General features: G+C 40.7%; 1 protein-coding gene across 1 annotated transcript in view; it reads left to right on the top strand.

The window, feature by feature from the left end:
- ENPP3 (ectonucleotide pyrophosphatase/phosphodiesterase 3) overlaps positions 1-15,376 on the top strand; it is an 83,386-nt gene that overhangs the window by 45,023 nt on the left and 22,987 nt on the right. The window contains exons 14-20 of the mRNA XM_060239457.1: positions 2,865-2,896; positions 4,168-4,295; positions 10,574-10,640; positions 11,058-11,145; positions 12,052-12,221; positions 12,313-12,364; positions 14,961-15,115. Of these exons, the coding sequence (XP_060095440.1) occupies positions 2,865-2,896; positions 4,168-4,295; positions 10,574-10,640; positions 11,058-11,145; positions 12,052-12,221; positions 12,313-12,364; positions 14,961-15,115 (692 nt within the window). The remainder of the gene's footprint in view (positions 1-2,864; positions 2,897-4,167; positions 4,296-10,573; positions 10,641-11,057; positions 11,146-12,051; positions 12,222-12,312; positions 12,365-14,960; positions 15,116-15,376) is intronic.

The following is a 15,376-nucleotide window of genomic DNA, read 5'->3' on the forward strand; positions in this document are numbered from 1 at the left end:
TGCTTCTAATATATTTGAAGAAATTTGGTCTTTATGTTTTTTGCAATATTCTCCTCACAGTCCCTTTTTGCCTGTCTGATCACAGTCTTGCATTTGATTTGCCACAGCCTGTGTTTCCTTTTATTAATCTCACTTGGACTAGCTTTCCACCACTTAAAGGAATCCTTCTTACCTTTTACAGCTTCCATTACTTTGTTTGTTAACCATGCAGTCCTTTTCTTATACCTGTTTGTGCCTTTCCTAACTTGTGGTATATATTTTATCTGAGCTTCTAGGATTGTAGTTTTAAATAGCCTCCAAGCTTCCCCAAGAGTTTTGACTGTATTAGCTTTCCTTTCAGTTTCTCTTCACATGCCTCCTCATCTCAGAGAATTTACCCCTTTTAAAGTTAAACATGGTTGTGCTGGTCTTTTGGGGCAACTCCCTATTTATGCAAATGGTGAAATCAATGATGTTATAGTCACTGCTCCCAAGCGGTGCGATCACTTTTACATCTCTCACCAAGTCTTGGGCATTACTTAGGTCCAAATCCAGGATCGCCCCACCCCTGGTAGGTTCTGTGACCATCTGCTCCATAGCACAGTTGTTGAGAGCATCTAGAAACTCAATCTCTTTCAACCAGAACACATATTGACCCAATCAATCTACAGGTAGTTAAAATCTCCTATTATGACACAGTTTTTACGTTTAGCCACTATCTTTAAGCCTTCCATCATATTATAGTCGTCCTCTATCTTTTGTTTTGGTGGGCGATAACAAACTCCCATAGTTAAATTTCCTTTTGGGCCCTCTATTTCGACCCAAAGCATTTCTAGAAGGGAATCAAATTCTCTGACCTCATTCTTACTGGACTGTATACCCTCTCTGACATACAGAGCCACCCCACCTCCAACCCTTCCCTCCCTATCCTTCCAATGTAACTTATATCCAGGAATCACCATGTCCCACTGATTCTCCTCATTCCACCAAGTTTCTGAAATTCCCACAATGTCTATGTTTTCCCCCAACACTAAACATTCCAACTCACCAATTTTACTTGCATCTGCTGGAATGGCCTTGGGTTAGCCATAGCTCTGGCAGAGGTTTTCCTTGAAAGGGCAGCTGCTGTGAGAGCCCTCTCAGCCCCACCCACCTCACAGGGTATCTGTTGTAGGGGGAGAAGATATAGGAGATTGTAAGCCGCTCTGAGTCTCTGATTCAGAGAGGAGGACGGGGTATAAATCTGCAATTCTTCTTCTTCTTCGTCTGTTCACGTCTGTTTTTTTAATTCTGTCTTGTAAATAAACTGCATCCTTATATTTTAAGTGGAAGGAGTTCTGGTTACTAGTCTAATTGGGTGAATTTGCACTAAGTAGCAAATAAAAAGGAACCCTTTATTTTTGTTAAGGGGAATTTTTCTCTAAATTAGAAATTCTGGATACCTCCCAGAAACACCACCCTCTCTTCTCTTCTCTTCTCTTCTCTTCTCTTCTCTTCTCTTCTCTTCTCTTCTCTTCTCTTCTCTTCTCTTCTCTTCTCTTCTCTTCTCTTCTCTTCTCTTCTCTTCTCCCTTAATGCTTCCACCACCCCTTATTTTTATTCACCAACCCCCAATTGCACCCAAGGTTACGACCGCCTCCCTGGATTGTTCCAGCGCCGCCCAGGGGGCAATATCACCCACTTTGGGAAACACTGCTCTAGATGCTGCAGTCTTAATGTTTCCACCAATCTGAATGGTTAAAGGGAAATCAGCCCTGTTATTTCAAGTCTTGTGTCACAGTCCTCTGTTCAGATTTCAGAAATATTTAATTTGCAGTGCCATCCTAAGCAGAGCTGATATCAGATGATAGGTTGCAATTAACTTCTGGCCTGTTAAAATACCAATGTAATTCAGTCTGTGTTCCATATTCTTGTCACACTTTTGCAATGTTACATGTGGCCTGAGACTCAAGAGGCTCTATCCCATGCATAATTTTGTAAGCCTCTATCATGTCACCCCTCAGTCATTGTTTCTCCAAGCTAAGGAATCCTAACCTCTTTAACCTTTCTTCATAGGGAAGGTGTTCCATCCCCTTAACCATTTTAGTTGTCCTTTCCAATGCTATAACTTTTTTGAGGTGCAATGGCCAGAACTGTACATAGTATTCCAAATGAGGCTGCATGACAGATTTATACAGAACTATTTTTGTAGGAAAAGTCCAGCAGGAATTCATTTGCATATTAGGTCACACCCCCTGATGCCAAGCCAGCCAGAACTGTGTTCCTGTGCATTCCTGCTCAAAAAAAGCCCTGGATTTATACAAAGGCATTATGATATTGGCTGATTTGTTTTCCGTCCCCTTCATGATAATCCCCAGCATAACATTTGCCTTTTTTAAAATTGCAGTAGCATACCAAATTGACATCTTCAGTGAGTTTTTGCTTCCTGTTGTCAAATTCAGTTGTCAAATCCATTTTAAACACTGTTGTATGAAAGCAGATTTGCTCAACCATATGATAGTGATTGTATGGAACTATAGTGCTCCTGCTAAGCAAGACTTTTTAAAAACCAGAACGCACAGGAATGCAGGCAGGTCCGGCTGGTTTGGCATCAGGGTGTGTGGCGTAATATCCAAATGAGTTCCTTTTGGGCATTTTCTACAAAAAAAACCCTGCTAAGGATAAGATAAGATTGGATCATAATGACATGGCACAGTAGATATGAACAGATTTTGCTCAGTGGGATTGGTGGTGCAGTTTGGAGTTGATATTTTTGCTTAGCAGACTGTGCAAATGGATTTCCTAACTCTATATATGTGTGCATATGCATACACACATACATGTTTGTGTGGGATTGGAGTACCGTATTATCTAGAATCTAATTTATTTTATTTTTTTCAAAACAGTTGATTCTGAAGGAATTGTTAAAAATCTTACAGTAAGTAAACATTTTTAAAAATCTCTTTTATATTTCAGCTGTGTTGAAGTATTCGTGCAAAGTATATTTCTAAATATGTATCTCTGTAGAATATTGGGTCTCTGTGAGTTTGTAACATACGATACAATTGGTAATACTTAATGGATAAAATTGGTAATACTAATCAAGCGATAGATTTCTGAGTAGAATTCAGTAGCATTTCACCACTGAAGATACCACCACAAGAGGAACATGGATATTGATTTACCAGGTGAATCCTATTGTAATGTAGCTTCAAGTGCCTTTAGACATTACAGCAGCCATGTGGGAGCTGCTTAGTCACCAGTGTGTCCTATTCTGCTGTCATGACATTAAAAGACCCAGCAATATGTGGACAGGGCCAATCTCATGGGTCAGACTTGGAGGATCTACTAGGAAAAAGCTTTTCTTGGAATGGGATAACAAACTTGAGCCAGAGTATGTTCCAAAAATCATTAAATTGAGGGAAAACCAGGAGGACCTAGCCCTATGCAAGTAATAGCTGCCAAAGAATATTCTGATTATGAAGTAAAAAAGTGCTATTGAACAATTTACCACTAGAGGTCTTCCTAACCCCTGGAGAAGGAAACAATGGGTACCTTACATTGTCCTTTATTTAAACCAAACTTTAACTGTTTTTTGTTTAGATTTAACCATCCAAGTAGTTATATGAATGTCACTTAAACTACTGTAATTTAAATTGTTTTGAATAGTAAGTTATATTAATGGAAATGTTAGGAGAGTAATTTTCTGCAGTAAATTCAACATTTGTGTTTTGACTGGAATACTGATATCCATCAAGACCTGAAATAATTGTAAAAGTGACAGATTTTTCAGGTTACATAAACTGCAAATTCAGCTTTCTAAATCTAAACTATTGGATCTCCATTTTGGTATTAACTTTTTATTTGCTACCCTGTGCTTGTTGTCTATTGCCCAAGATTCTCAAAGATCACAATGTTTTGAATAGCCTGATTTCTCCCCCCCCCCCTTTTCATTTTTTTTCTACATTCAGCTGATCTTAGTATTTTGACCTATCTGATGTATGTCATTTTAGTATTTTTTTTCATTCCTTGGTAATCTCCCACAAGGAAAGATCTCTTCCTGGTTCCTTTGCAGGATGTTCGTGCCTGTTTTATGAACTATTATCTGAGGGAACTGGTATGTCACAGGGCTATAAGGCCCTCACGGGATTTCACTGGTTGACATTTGTTGACATCTGAAAATCTCACAATTTATCTTTTACCTTTCAGTGTAAAAAACCAGATCAACACTTCAAGGCCTATTTGACTCCAAACTTACCCAAAAGATTTCATTATGTTAAAAATATTCGCATCGATAAAGTACACCTTATGGTGGATCGACAGTGGATGGCTGTGAGGTATAGCACCAATGGTGAACTTATATTTATAATCCAGTCTGACCCTACCAAGAAGCAGTTTTGGGAGTACCATTAGATGACAGGAAACTGCCAATCATGTATTTATTTCTTTATAATATGTGATTTATACTCTGTTGTATCCCAAATGCTCTTAACAATTTATATAAATATTGACAATTTCACATTAACTCCCCCTTCCCCAGTCCTTCCCAGCATTGCTAGGATTGGAGCTGAAAAGGAGAAAGTACAGCTTCCCAGCATCCCTTCTTTCTCTGCCTGATGCCTGTGTTCAGACTGCCGCCCCCATAAACCCTGCAGACACAGAGCAATTGCCCTTGGTTGTCAAGTTGCTGTAATTTTTCCAGAATATCAAAGAGTTCTGTCAAGAAGGGGAGTCATTCTCTGGCTATCTGATGCTGATCTTCCCATGGTGGTTTGCCCATGGGAGAGACTGGACATCAACATGTATTGGGTCCAAATTGCTTACTTACAGCTTTATATGTTTGCTTTCCTTCACAGTCTTATTTGTTTGTTTGTTTATTATATAAAACTTATAATTTAGTTTAGTTTCAAACATGCTATTTTTCAGCCAGTTAAAATGATTAGTGTCTTATTGAGATATGGTGTGTATTTATGTGCAGGCTAGATTGTATTGAAAGTGATCATTTTTGAAGTTTCCTGTTTTGCAGACATAAACTTTGTAGTCCTGGACTAATTCATTACTAGGGTTGTGGATTGATTGATGTCCAATGGAAACAAACTCTTTCAGTGGACCGGGTTCAATCCATCTTCACTAATTCAGTTAACCAACACAGATATGCACAGACATGTCTGTTCATTAGATATTCTCTTCCTGCCTCTGCAGTGACAAATGAGAGAGTACTGGAGTTCTGTGTTGGGAAGCTACATAGGCAGTCCCAACCCTGCTCATTCAGTTCCAGCTAGAAGCTTTCTAGAAGCTTTCATCTCTTTGTCTCCTTCTTTCCTTCTATCTCTTCCCCTTTCTCTAGTGCTGCTGTCGCTCTGGCTTTGAAAGCTGCCAACCTGCCTGCTCTTTCTGCTGCCTGCCTCTCACATTCTTCAGACTGTCATTCAAAAACAGAGAGATTCCCAACAATGCAGGAGACTCCTAATCATTGTTGCTTGCTCCCATTGATAAAACATTAATGACACATCTGGTAAAAGAATGGCTGGCCAGCAGCTGTATTAATGAGTTACTTGAAAATTCCCTTTTAAAAGCCCAAGAGGTTGAGTATGGATGATTATACAGAGATGGCGCCTCTTACTCTTGTCTCATTTCCAAATAAAAGGGTGTATTTGATCATGTAATATTTCCAGAAATGAGATGAAATCATAAGGCTATCCAGAAGCATGATCATGTTTTTCCCCCTTCTCCCACACAGGTGGAATGACATATTATTTTTCAACTAAAAAAAATTGTGTGCAAGATTGAAGGTCAGCCTCAGTTTAAAGGGAGTTTTGTCAGAACTTATTGTCAATTCTAATGCACATAAGGGTATCCTCTGTGCTTCCCCAATATCTCCTTATGCTCACAATCTCCTGGCACTATGCCACAGGATGGCTTTTTGCCAACTTAAAAATAAAAGTAGAATCAACACTGGCAAAATCCAATGGACAACATTTTTAAAATAACTAGCAACAAATCCTTTGTAGACATGGAGGTGCCTGTGGCAGGTGTGAGGGGATACCAAGGAAAAATGTCACTGAGCTTCAAAACTTGGCACCAGTGAGCTTCAAAACTTGGCACCTTCCTGCTAGAGTTGCCTCCTGTTATGATGGGAGATCTCCATCAGTAACCCTTGTAAGAGGAAAAAAAACCCTGAGTCACTCTAGAAGTCACTGGAGACTCTATAGGGTTGAGAGCCAATTTGGTGTGGTGGTTAAGTGCATGGACTATAGGGTTCCCATAGAGTTTCTAGTTACTCCAACATTGATGTCATGTCACTTCTGGTTTTTCCAGGAAGTGACATAATGGTACATGCAGCAACAGTGCCCTCATGACCCTGCTCCTCAAGTTCATATGGTGGGAAAACCTGTTGTGTCTACAGTCTTTCAGAAAAGATCATATCAAAGCAGGTTTGGAAAACATTGCAGAAAACAAGAGAAAAACTGGAAGGTGTATGATTACAAAATGATGTCAGATTGATCCTGAACAAAGCAGTGTTGGGAGACAAAGTGAAACAACACACCAGTGTGAAAGGAGCATAGAATTACCCTGTATGCTCTTAACACTGTGACTGTCTACTAGTGTAAGATGCTGGATGTGGAACATGGCTTTAAAAAATACTCATGGTTCAGTGAAAGGAAATGCAAGACAGAGAAGGGAAATTAAAATAATTGGTTGGATAGGGTTGCCAAGTCCAATTCCAGAAATATCTGGGGACTTTGGGGGTGGAGCCAGGAGACTTTGGGGGTGGAGCCAGGAGACACTGGGGTGGAGCTAGGAGCAAGGGTGTGACAAGCACAATTGAACTCCAAAGGGAGTTCTGTCCATCACAATTAAAGGGACCTCACAACTTTTTAAATGCCTTCCTTCCCTCCACCCTCCCCTTCTCTGATTTCTTTCCCCCCAGCAAGCTGGGGACACATTTTACTGACCTCAGAAGGATGGAAGGCTGACTCAATCTGGAACCGGCTACCTGAACCAGCTTCCGCTGGGATCGAACTCAGGTTGTGAGCAGCGGGCTCCAGCTGCAGTACTGCAGCTTTACTTTGTGGTCCCCTTTAAATGTGATGGCCAGAACTCTTGTGCTTGCCACACCCTTGCTCCTGGCTCCACCCTCAAAGTTCCCAGATATTTCTTGAGTGGGACCTGGTGTGGGAGGGGGAAGCTTTGTGTTTCTTTACTGCTGCTGAATTCAGCAAGGAGGGGCAGACCTGTGGAATGGGGCAGAGAGAGAGGGAGAACCAAGAGTACCTTTTGAGGAAGGAGAGGGAGGCTAAGGAGATTGGGGGAGCAGCGGAGATGCCTGGGCTCATGCAGAATGGAAAGGGAGCTCAGAATTCAAAGTCTGGCACAACAGCCTTTCTGCAGCCCAGGGAGGGAGTGGATGCGCCTGCCAAGTGCATGCGGGGGGGGGGGCTCTTCTCCGCTTCACCGTAGCTGCTCCTCCGAGATGGGCTCAGGCTGAGCCCATCTCAGAGGAGCAGCTAAGATGAAGCGGAGAAAAGGTGGCAGCAGCGCAGCGGCGTCGCCCACTCCGCTCCGCCTCTGAGGTGAAATCAGAGAAGGGGAGGGTGGAGGCAGGCCAGGAGCGTGGCGAGCCGCGAGTCCGGGTCCTAAAAGGACCCAGATTCGCGGCTCGCCACGCTCCTGGCCTGCCTCCACCCTCCCCTTCTCTGATTTCACCTCAGAGGTGGAGCGGAGCAGGCGATGCTGCTGCGCTGCCGCCGCCTCTTCTCCGGTTCACCTTAGCTGCTCCTCCAAGATGGGGCAGCTCGCCACGCTCCTTGGCGCTGTTTCCCCCCCCCCCGCTTCCGTTTTTTTGGGGAGCGGGGGAAGAGGCTGGAAATCCTGGGGTCCCCCACCAGGGCGGGAGGGTTGGGAAGCCTAGTGTTGGATTTTTCATAGAATAAAGAAGCCTGATTTCAGTGACTGAGAAATAGCTATATGACTGAGTCATATACAGTATGCTGTGGTGAAGGTGCTGCCTAAACTATCCACAACAAAGATACTGCTTAGACAATTTTGCATAGTGCAGCAAAGGTGTTGCCTGGCCATGTATGAAAAGTGCTGCCTGACTCAGCCCCACCTGACTGAGTTATATGCTCAAAACACATTGTCCAAACTGGCTACACTGTATTCAAGAAGTGCTAGTTGGGCAAGCAATAAGGGACAATTTGGGATCTCTTTGATCCCTATGCCAAAGTGGTATAGCTGGGTTTTTTTCTTCCAGAGGGTTAAAATCAGACTCCACTCCCACTTTCAATGTGATACGGCCTTCTTATTCATGACTAAAGACACAAATTTGCTGCCAGTGCCTGTTGCCTAAGCCTACAATAGAAACAAAAGTGAAGAAAAATATTGTCTATTCTAGTGTATACTCATAATTCATTTTATTTAGGAATATCAAGTAACTTTCCATTAAGAATTGGCAGGTGTGAAAAAATCCAGCAAATGTTAGTGAAACTAGTCTAAATAGTGAAACTATCCAAAATAGTTGAAGAAACAGAAAATATTTCCAATAAATCATGGCCCTCATTTGGCAGCTACATTTATTCCATCTGTGTTTTCCAAATGCCAAACCAGTGAATAATCTAAATGCACACTTTCAGAAAAATGTAGCCATTGCTAGTGAAAATATTATGAAGTTCCTTTGAAATATTCAAGATAAGAACAAGAGGGCTTTTTAAAAAAAATCAGTTCTAAATTAAGCAAGTAAACTCTCCTTTCAACAACTATATTACTTAAGAGCCCCTTTTACATCACTGTTTTAAACCAGTATTAAAGTGGGATTTCCAGAAGCAAACTTGTAAAGTCCAAACATCAAATGTAGATTCTTAAATATCTGTATGTATCAATAACAATGGTCACTCTTAATACAATTTTCATAGGATGACTTTGGGTCAAACTCTAAGCCTAACCTATTTTACAGGGTTGTGCAGATAAAATGGAGAACAAAACTAAGCTGCTTTGGGTCTCTCTTGTTGGCAGACACTGAACTGATTAAAAGCAAAAATAGTTTTTTTTTTAAAGGAAAACAAATTAGATAGGGAAAAGAGATAAATCTAGGTGCTTCACTTGCTGACAGAGAGTTCTAAACTGTTCTAGAAGAAAAGCCTAAGAGTAATATTCTGCAGACAGACAAGGAAAAAAACCCTTTAGAACAAAGGTACTTCCCCTTTCAGTTCTTGTTCAGCTAGAGCTTGCTGCCCTCTGTAGGAACTTTCTTCTTCATACACAAAGACCTTGTATTCTGGCACCTCTTAGAGTGAAAGGCAGAGTACAAATGAAGTAAGTAAATAAATAAACACTTAATTTCCTTGTTTTACAATAACAGTTAGCTAATAAAATTACCATAAGTGTTAAACTTATTGATGGTTATATTTTTGAAGTTATAATAAATGAATTCTTTAGAAAACATTTGTCTATGAATTGCTAATCTTTGACCAATTCATTTGTGGTTAGATGCCCCATCCTAGATCACCTTCCCATGTCCTCAGATGAGTTTTACAGTATTAAAGCAACAGTCTCAAGAGGATGCAAGACACTGAGAAGGGATCTGTCAAAATTCATATCCCATTTAAAATAGGAAAAAGAAAACCAGTGGCTGAGAAGGCATTTCTTTGTGGGGAAATAGCACTTTCTTTCTCATAGATCCATGAAAAGGCCAAAAAAAGACAAAAGACATGTTTGATTCAGACCCTGCTTAGATAAATGGGAAATATCACCGACTTCTTTGGGGTTCCGTGTTATAACCTCCTTTTAGCAATAATATAACTATAACAGGTTCCGTGTTATAACCTCCTTTTAGCAATAATAAAACAAATCCTTTGTGACACTTGTCAAACGAATCAAGTATCTTAAAACTGAATGGAAATTTTACCTCTTCTGATCAACTGATCTGAGAACACATTCTTGACACAGGACTACTTAGTCATTCTTCAGTGGTCCAGTGAGGTCCTAGCCAAAGTAAAAATGTCTGAGTGCTATAGAAATATAAAATTCATTCAGTGGAAGAAAGTTGTACAGGAGTTTGCAATTTATGGAAGGACAAGAAACTTTAATTAGATCTAGTTCACATAAAGTCAAAGCAGATCTGAAGTTGGACTGAGCCATATGTTCTCCTGTTTTAATATCTGGGTTGAACATAGGAGTTTTGTCCCCCCCCCCAAACTCCCCCCCCCTTTAAGATAGTATTTTTAAAAAATCAGTTTCTTGACAATAGTTTCCCATCAACAAATACTTTAATGCTATCTTTTTTCCCTGGCTAAGGCTTCTTTTTGTTCCCTAGAATGGTCCCAGCAAATCTAAGCTCATTTGATAAATGCAATTATATCAGGATATACAATTAGATTTGACTATGAGCTGACATAGTACCTATGAGCAAATGAAAGCCATTCATGGTGAGGGCAATGCTTCCTGACAGCTGAATCATTTCATCCCCTCTTGAGAGAATCAACAACAAAATGCCTAAAAAGCAAAATGTTCTTTTTGATGCTGATGAAAATTCTACTAAAATAGCAACCTCTGTGGCTCAGGTCTAATTTGCAGCAATAAATATTCTTGTGCTGAGTTATATATATGTCTATTTTAGGACAAGAAGTTATAAATTTTGTGGTGGTGGTAACCATGGCTATGACAATGAATTCAAAAGTATGGAGGTAAGAAGGTTCTTCCAGAAAATTTTATATTAACATCTTAAATTTTATGTATGTATATAAGCAAGTATTTGTTGTGCTCTGTGGCATAGTTTTACTCTGATGAATGCCTACCTGTTGTACTGTTCATATTATACTGGCCAGGTTTTTCATATGCATAACTGAAATCACGGAATGAGTATGTTGTGAAAAGTCTTAGCAAAACAAAACAGTTAAGACCTGTTTTTAATAAGATCGTATACACACAAAATATGCTTAACCAGATTGTTGCAGGTTGTTAGTTTCCCCCCTCAAACTTAAGTTCATGTCTCTAACTTCTAGTACTTGCCGTGAGTTAAAAATTTGCTGTACTGGTTTTCTTTTAAAGTAAAATCTTAAATTAAAGCCCCTGAATTACACCATTTTGTTATAACTATCTAGGCCATCTTTGTAGCACATGGGCCAGGATTTAAAGAAAAAACTGAGGTGCAGCCTTTTGAAAACATTGAGGTTTACAACTTAATGTGTGGTAAGTATTGCTTAGTTCTTCTGTGTTCTGTATCAAGTATTTTCAATTTTTTGCAACATTGAAAGCAAATCCAGTGAGCAGAAACATGACATTCGGTTTCCATAAACATGTTGTGCAATCTAAGGACATTATCCAAAGTAGTGGCATTCTGCAAGGATGTGTAATAGAATACACAAAGCTTTAATCTACGTTTCCTTCTATAGTATGGTGGAAACTCTGTCTAGAAGGACAGTAGCTCTGCATTTGCATCCCTCACAGGACCACTGGAGGCAGATTCACTGCTCTGCCTATTGGACAGGGAAATATTTATGGGAATTTTACTGCGCTGAATCTGGAGGGCTCCTGGCACATGCAGTAGCAGTCACAAGAGCAAAGCAGAATGTCCTCCCTTCTGGTCTCCCAGACTAATAGATTGGATCAAGTAGGCACAAAGATCACTCCCCTTTCCCACATTTTTCTCCCCACAGCAGTCTTTTCCAACCCTGGGAAAATGTATTCCCAAGGCTGTGGGATTCGCATTTACTAATAACCATGCAGGTTGTGTAGTGCAGTGAAGCAGGGGAAGAGGATGAAATCATCTCCTCCTCCTTCTGTCAGTGGAGTTGTGCTGACAGTGAGGTCACTCTTTTTGCCTCTTCTGCCCACTGTCAAGTTCTTACCCAGCACCAAATGAATTTGACCATAAATAAACGTATGGGTTCTTAGGCAGAATAAGAGTAGCAGTATCTAGAAAAGATGCTAATGTCGGAAATGATAGCCAGAAATGGTAATGCCTCTTTATTAATAGCCAACTTTATATGGCCTGGGGGGGCTGAGCCCGGGCTCTAATCTTGGAGAGAGCCTGAAATAAATAAATCTTGGATGTTTAGTGTGCAATGAGAAAAAATTACTTTTTCTTCTTAACAGATCTTCTTAAAATTAAACCAGCACCTAACAATGGAACACACGGCAGCTTAAACCACCTTTTGAAGTCTCCTTTCTACCATCCAGCACTGGCAATAGAGCAATCGCCTCCTTCCACCTGCTTCTTCAACTCTTCTTCACCTTCAAATACCTCAGGATGCGTCTGTGACTCAGTAAGTCCTGACAAATTCAGAGGGGGTTTTTTTGCTTTATATTTGAACTCTTCTCTTTGTGTCTAATAATTATCTTGTGTCCCTCCCCCAGTTAACAAATTTGGAAGCAGTGAATCAAAGATTAAATCTCAGCAGTGAAGCAAGTGAGTACACACACACACGCACGCATCTCATGGTTGACCACAATGAATATTAGTTTTTCATTGAGATCCACCATGACATGAAATGCTACTATGTCTAAACTTACATCTTAGACTAAATTTGGACCTTAACCTGAATGCATTTTTTGTGGGGAGTGGAGAGGAAATTCCATGGAATTTATGTGTATTGTTTATCTGTCCACTTGTAGCACAGCCAGAGGGCTCCATCCAGCATATGTTAGGGCTCTATTATGACCTCAGATATGGAGGCACAGAAGAAGGTGGGTTCTAAAAATGGAAAGGAGAATATGTAAGAGAAGTAACAGACAGAGAAGTGGCTGGCCAAGGACAGATGCCTCTAACTTTGCTTACTATGGCGGATACAGTAGATAGTATGCTTCCCTTATGAAGCTTAGCTTCATTCCCCACATGGCTTCCTCATCAAGCCTTTTCCCTGCCCCACTCCTAGCAGGGGTGAAGAAGAGAGCGTGGTTATTGCAGGCACAGTATGGACAACACTGAGTTGGGTAAGTTCTTAGGTAGGAGAACAGCATCATACATTCTTGTTTACTTTCTGTCTGGATCTAAAACACTGGTATTCATAAGATGAGTAATGGCTCATAAAAAGGCCATGGCTGGACATAAAGAAGATTTGAACCAGTGCATCACTATAGTTTTCTGGGGTTTGCCTTGAGAATTTATTAAAAGATCTAGGGGGAGAAGGAAGAGACAGAGAAGGAGGAAGAATAATGGCATACATCATAAAAAGCAAAAAGTGGAGTTCAAGTTGCAGATGCTTCTCAATGGTGAAGACTATTGTTCTAAAACACCATGAGGTACCTACTTATTTCAGATTAGGGTGGAAATAAATGGAAATTAAAAGCATCTTCCCTGTTTTACATTTATGTTTCACCATGCATCTGCTGAATAGTTTCTGTTAAACCCATCACTGGAATAGTCCTATGAATGCCTAAACACCAAGTCATGGTGGAGGGGGGCATTGCCTAATGTAAGCAGTAAGAATGCAGCTTGACCTAGCTAATTGGCTGCTCACCCTCTAACTATATGTATGAACTGGTAACTTCCATTTCACTGTATCTGAAGAAGTGTGCATGCACATGAAATGCTTCCAGGATCTCGATAGGAGACATTTTAAGTTCCTTTAATTCATTGTCATAGGGTTGTCAGGCAAGGCTTGCAGTCAGCAGGAGACTGGGGGATGGTGTAAGGCAGTTGCAAAACCATAGAATTTCTGGTGATTCCTAGAGAGGACTGAGGTCACTTCCAGATTTCCCCTGGAAGTGACACCTAGCTGTTGGCCTGATGGCCATTTTTAAAAAAGCAAATTCTACTGCCACTCCAGGCAGTGGGAGTAAATGAGAGGTAGGGGCAGGGTCCGGCAAACTACTGATATCTTGTAGAATACTATGCTGTTCAAAAATTGGACTGTTACCCAAATAATTATTTTGATGCAGCCCATCTATGCTGGGTTGTTTAGAACAGGGCCCTCCAACATGGTATTCATGCCCCCAACATGGACACCTTTCCTGGTGCCCACCACAGGTTTTTAGTGTTTGGGGACACCTAGTTTAGGTGTTTATTCAGCTCAGTCTGTCGTCAAAGCAGCATAGTTTCCTGCACAAACCATGCCAGATAGGTAGGAAAATGTTTTGTCCTAGGCCTGGTCTACACACGCAGCAGAATTAGGGTTATCAGCCTCTGGGCAGGGTCTGGAATTCTCCTGGAATCACAACTGAATTTCAGTCTACAGGCATCAATTCCACTAGAGGAAATGGCTCCTTCAGACACAGTGGCCTCTATATGGCATCACTTCCCCAAAGAGCTCCCTCCCTCCCTAAACTCTGCCCTCTCCAGACACCACTCTGAATGGAATGTCCCAGGCTGGAATGAGCAACCCCAAGCAGAACAAGGTGGCAGAATGGTCTGAAACCACTGAAGGTAGAGGAGTTGTATTTCAAAGTACCCTCCCTGTATTAAAAAAAACACCAAGGCTTTTTTTGAGCAGGAACACACAGGTGTCATGGAACACTTGCATGGTGTCAGGGGGTATGGCCTAATATGGAACACTTGCATGGTGTCAGGGGGTATGGCCTAATATGTCAATGAGTTCCTGCTGGGCTTTTTCTACAAAAAAAGCCCTATGTGAAACAATGGTGATGTCAAAGGTGTTGCCTAATATGCAAATGAGTTCCTGCTGGGGTTTCCCCACAAAAAAAGTCCTAAAAAAAAGTACCTCAAAGAATCTGGCCTAGTTCTTCAGTCCTGAACTAGTTTTCTGCTTAATGTAGTGAAATTGTGAACTTTGTAATTCCTTATTTTTAATCTGGTTTTGGTGCAGTCCATTCTGCCACATCATTACTATGACATTCTGCTGTATGTGTAGAACAGCAAACAATGGTTTTCTCTCCCCCCCTCCATGTCCTCAATGTTCTGAAAAGCTAAGAGCCTAAATAAACATATATAAGAATTTTGTAAACAATTGCATTGCATCATTCTTGTGTGTTCATCTTCCACCTCTGCGCATTTTTTAAAATTATTTTACAAATGTGAAGCTCAGTAATTTTGGTTTATGTTCTAGAACAAAAGACTGAGGCTTATAATTTGCCTTATGGTAGACCCTATGTTCTACAGAAGCAGAGTACCTATTGCCTCCTTCACCATAATAAATATATAAGTGGATACAGCCACAACATCTGGATGCCACTATGGAGTTCATATACTGTTGAAAGACCAGTAAGTTTTCAGATCTGTTTATCTTTTGTAGTATAATGGCAGGCTGTACAGGAAAAGGTCAGGGATTGTTAGCAAACCTAGTTATTATAGTAGCAATAGGCAATATCAGTGTTGTTTAACATCAAATATATAGCGAGCATTCTGAGAACTTTTCCAAGACTGATGCTTATGAAAGATATATCCAAAACAGCAGAAGCAGTATTTGTAAATTGTGGCCTGTGTTCCCTCTAAGCTGCAGAGTCTTGTGAGCAAAAATTCTAC

This window comes from Heteronotia binoei, chromosome 1, assembly GCF_032191835.1.
Source record: "Heteronotia binoei isolate CCM8104 ecotype False Entrance Well chromosome 1, APGP_CSIRO_Hbin_v1, whole genome shotgun sequence".
NCBI classification, from domain to species: Eukaryota; Metazoa; Chordata; class Lepidosauria; order Squamata; family Gekkonidae; genus Heteronotia; species Heteronotia binoei.